The 4,756-nt window shown below is 43.6% G+C and overlaps 1 protein-coding gene across 1 annotated transcript; it reads left to right on the top strand.

The window, feature by feature from the left end:
• The first annotated feature begins 558 nt into the window (after window positions 1-558).
• Window positions 559-2,508, top strand: LOC120292587. Its single transcript, XM_039310854.1, has one exon. The coding sequence runs from the start codon at window positions 559-561 to the stop codon at window positions 2,506-2,508; it is 1,950 nt and encodes a 649-aa protein (XP_039166788.1).
• The last annotated feature ends 2,248 nt before the right edge of the window (window positions 2,509-4,756 follow it).

Below are 4,756 nucleotides of genomic sequence, written 5' to 3'. Positions count from 1 at the left end.
AATTTAAGATTTTTAACAAAATTAACTTTATCGATTGCTACTTTAGTTACCGAGGTAAGTAAGGAATGCCCTTTTGCCCAAAGGACGGATGGAAAGACAATTCCTTACGTGGGTAGCAAGTATAAACCCCTTTGAACGATAATTGGACGTTGCTAACTAAATAAACGAACTCGTGTCGCGCGGGGGAAATCAAAATTAAAGCCTGGACCGACTCCGGACATCAGAGTTGATATCAATAAAGGCAGGTTTCCTCTTTGGTCTCCGCACACACAGTAAACGAACTCTCAAAGCTCTTAAACTTCTTGGCTCTCTCTAACACTCACCAAGAACACAATCTGTCTTTATTCACCAAAATAATAAAAATAAAAACATGGGGGACTTGCAAGGTAGCCAAATGGCGTCGGGGAACCAAACCATCACCGAGGCCAGCGCTGTCGTGAAGAGGCTCCAAACCCCGGAGGGCATGCTCGCGCTAATAGAGCTCTACGTGGCTCAGTCGCCTTCCTGCTCCTCTTCCTTGTGGCTTTCGGTTCATTGAGGCGTCGGAACAACAATCCGATGCTCAATGTTGTCCTGTGGGCCGCGTACACTCTCTCGGGCTACTTGATAACGTACACGCTCGGGCTAATGCGCGAATCCCCGTTCCACAACCCACTGTTCCCGCTGTGGGCGACTTTCTTGATGATCTTTCTTGGAAGCTCAAACTCTTTCTCTGCACATAGTCTTGAGGACAACGAGCAGTGGAAGAATTATGCTTGTCAACACGTGGTCACGTTCATAGGGTTACTAACATTGTGGACACTCTATCTGACCACCTTGCCGTCAAGGCTGGCGGTTTTCCTGCTCTATTTCGTCATCCTAGCGCTTAAGACCACAGAGAGAGCACTATCGCTCGTGTCAGTAAGCGCATTTGGCCGGGATCGAATGACAAAATGGGTCGCGGATCATATGTCAGTAAGCTCCAAGCATCGTTGCCTGGATCCCCGCGCCGATCCCGAAACTATGAAAGGATACAAATATGTGGTGAAAGTGAGTCGGACCGTACTCGAGAAAGTCTTTGGTGAAGTCGCAGCACCAAAGGCAAATTTTGAAACGGTCTCAGGAAATTATGAGGAGGAAGTCATCACCATAGAAAGGGTGTGGGAGTGCAAAGGGGCTCTTTTGAGCTCAAGCGGGGGAGACGGGGATGGCAAGTTCAAGGATATTTGTCTCTCTTACGCGTTCTACCTGCTTCTCCGTTTGAAATTTTTGAGCTACTCATTGCCGGAAGAAGCTCATCAGAAGGCGTGGCACTTGATTCGAGATGGAATTCTTCAGAAAGAAAATGGGTATGAGAGAGCATTTCGAATCGCTGAAGTCGAGCTTACCTTTTTTCACGATTTTTTCTACACCAATTACCCCATCATTTTCCAAGCGCGCCTTTGGCAGCTGAAAGTGGTGGAGCTTTTGTGTTTGATCACAGGCACCATGGTAACAGTTGTATTCCTGATGCCCAAAACCACAAAGCCCCAAGATGTTGTTGTCCAATTGGTGACATCCAGTGGGTGGAGGGTCGACGTTCTCGTGACTGCGGTCGTTCTCATGGTATTCATATGTGTTGAGCTTGTTCAGCTCTTTCTGATGGCTATCTCCGACTGGGCGAAAGTTGAATGGCTTTGCAACTACGTGCAAAAGCAGTCGTGGCAAGGGAGCAAGCGCATCGAGAAGCTGATAGGACTAATATGCGGGGTACATTTGAAGCCTTGGGAAAGGAAACTTCGCCAATACTCTTTTCTCGAATCGTACAATCAGGTCCCTTCCAGATTTCTCTACCATTTCTGCAAAATCAATTTCGTCGATGTCCATGGGAGAGGTCAAAAACAAAGCGCTCCCGTTAGATTGTCCGCTGATGTGAAGAAGGCTGTGTTTGATTCTCTGATGAAGAGCAACAGGAAATTGGCGAATGGACAAACTTCTTTGATGCTAAACAACATGTCGGATGAGCTATCTTGGGCGTGTAGGCTCGAGACACAAACTGAAGTTATAATGGTTTGGCATATAACTACGAGCTTTCTTGAGTATAAGCGGCCGTTGAATCACGATCCAAACTTCAACATAGCGACTAACTTGTCCAAATATCTTGCCTATTTGGTGGCATTCGCCCCGAGATTGTTACCTGATCACCTTTATGACACGGAGAACATCTTCAACCAAGTCATCCTTGAATCGCGGGAAGAGCTTAAGATGTGCAAGACATATGGAGAAAGAATCCACAGACTGAAGGACATCGGGGAAATACCAGAAGATACGGAAACACCAGAAAATATGGTTATACATCGGGGCGCCCGGTTGGGGGTTCAATTGCTGAAAGAGAACCAGCGGCGCATTTGGAAGATCCTGGCCGAGTTTTGGGCCGAACTAATATTGTATGTGGCTCCATCAGACAAAGCAAAAGCGCACGTCGAGCACTTAGCAAAGGGAGGGGAGTTTGTGACTCATTTGTGGGCTTTGGTCTCTCATGCCGAATAGAGCGAGAGCCTTCTTATAAGTGGCAAACTCTCAGACGAAGCCAAAGCTGGCCCCAGCGATGCATATGTGGTATAGCTAGGAAGCTCATTCACGGCAGCTACCTTCTCCACCCTCGTTAGTCCCCCATCTCTGTCCGCTCACACTATTTGCTCAGTCATCACATGCTTGCGGCAACCATGGCCATGGCCAGTTAGAGCTTTGTGCTTGCTGCGGCCAGGAACTTGGAGATTGAGCAACCATAGCCGCAAGAAGCTCAGAGCTTGAGGGGTCATTCCCCTCCCCCTCTCTCTCTTAGTTCTTCATTTCCTTTTCATTACTTTCCCTATCCGTCTCTCAATTTTTATTTTCACTTTCATTTATGTTGTCTGATGTAAGTTGAAGACTTATTTAAGACAAAAAAAAGTTCAAGATTGTTAGGGAATTAGACTTTCTATTTTCATCTATGTCGCATTTTGTACTTCTAACTTCATGCTTAAGTAGAAACATAAACCAGGTTTGGTTTTGATTGATCGAGCAGTGAGTAGGGCACCTAATCAACTAAGAATACACCAGCTCCTCCGCACTGTCGAGGTCACGCGTCAAATTTCATGATTTGATCCATATCTAGTACTGAATTAGAGGGTTCTTAGTATCCGCTTGGCTAATGAATATGCACTTAAAGTAATGGATTTATGGTTCCCAAAACTAGGAACCAGGGAGCCAATCCAATCCAATTTTGGTTTGATCTAATAGAACTGATCACTTTTTTTTTTCCCACTAAAGAGTGTCCATGCACAACGAGAGAGTGACAAATCTTAAAATATTGACGAAAGCGACGATGAATGAAGAGTCATTATGCTGTAACTTGTGGTTCCTCTAGACGAGATAGTGCATAGTTCACATTTTACTATTTTTTTTTTAAAAAAATTAAAAAAAAAAAGGATATGTTGTTGTTCCGGACCGGACCAATTAGGTACCGGTTCCAATTTTAGGAATCAAGAATCAAATCAATACTTTGAATAACTAGACCCAACCGACTAGTTCGATCCAAGATGGGCAACTCCCGATTTGGGCAATCTATTCAGCACACCCCTAATATGCACAACCATTTGTTCGAAAATTTTTAAGTTAGTAGATTTTCTTTTTGTTAGGATTTAAGGTAGTATATTGAGGCATGTTTAATGTTTACAACTTTTTGATTTTGTGAAATATATTTTTTTCTTTTGTAAAATTCTATCTGGGGTGAATGATTTCTCTTGGGTATGATTGACTCGTTTCGAGTATGATTTTAACCTTAGTTGGCCTCACCCAAGTTTTGACAGCAAAGGGTGGTTTCTTTGCAACTAAGTTTAGGACATCTGAAAAGAGAAACCGGGTTAATTGAAATTATGCATGCGCTCTAATTTACATAACAAAAATTAAAGGATGGTATCGACTTTTTTTATTGAGTGGCTAGGTAATTTCTATTTAAGGGTACTTTTGGAAAATATAGGCTTCATTTATTTTGTAAAAAATTTTTGAGAAAATATTTTCCTCACTTTTTGGAGTCTAGATCACTTAGGAAAATGAATTAATAGAAAATGTTTTCCTGATTAATAGAAAATTTATACTTAAATTCAGAAAAATAATTTTCTATTTAAAAATCAAAAATCTTTTTTTTTTTTCAAAATATGATTAAATATTGGCGTGAAGAGCGGAAACTATACGCTTAGGCAGGGGAACCCTAATGCTCATTCTAGGTCTCGGCATCTATGACGGGGTCCATTAAGGCTGAATCCTCAGCACTTATGCCTAAGTTCATCAAGACTAACCTCGAGATCCTAATATAAATGCTCAAGTTACAACACCCACGCCTAGTTCCATCAAGGGCGAGCTCAATGCCTTGACACTAGGATTGGGTCCACAAAGGTCGAGTGTAAGATCCTGGTACCCATGCTTGGATCCCCCACACCTAGACGTTGGGTCCACAAAGGCAGTGTACGAGTCCTCGGTGATTGAACCCAAGTCCATTGAGGTTGAGGCCTGGACCCTAGTGCCCATACTTAGGTCTTCGACACATGTGCTCTAATCCATCAAGGTTGGGCTTGCGCTTGTGCCTGGATCCCCACGTTTGAGCCCCATTCCAATGAGTCCAAGTCTTTAGATCCTAGTGTCTATACTTTGGTCCACAAAGGCTAGGCTCAAGATTTTTGTGCTTGTGCCTAGATCCCCCCTGCTCAAGCCTGTGTCCATCGAGGCCTAGGCTAGGGACATTGGTGAAAGTGATAAT

This window comes from Eucalyptus grandis, chromosome 4 (assembly GCF_016545825.1).
Source record: "Eucalyptus grandis isolate ANBG69807.140 chromosome 4, ASM1654582v1, whole genome shotgun sequence".
In the NCBI taxonomy this organism is placed as follows: domain Eukaryota; kingdom Viridiplantae; phylum Streptophyta; class Magnoliopsida; order Myrtales; family Myrtaceae; genus Eucalyptus; species Eucalyptus grandis.
The sequence above is the reverse complement of the archived record's forward strand: the minus strand, read 5'-3'. Positions and strand labels throughout refer to the sequence as shown.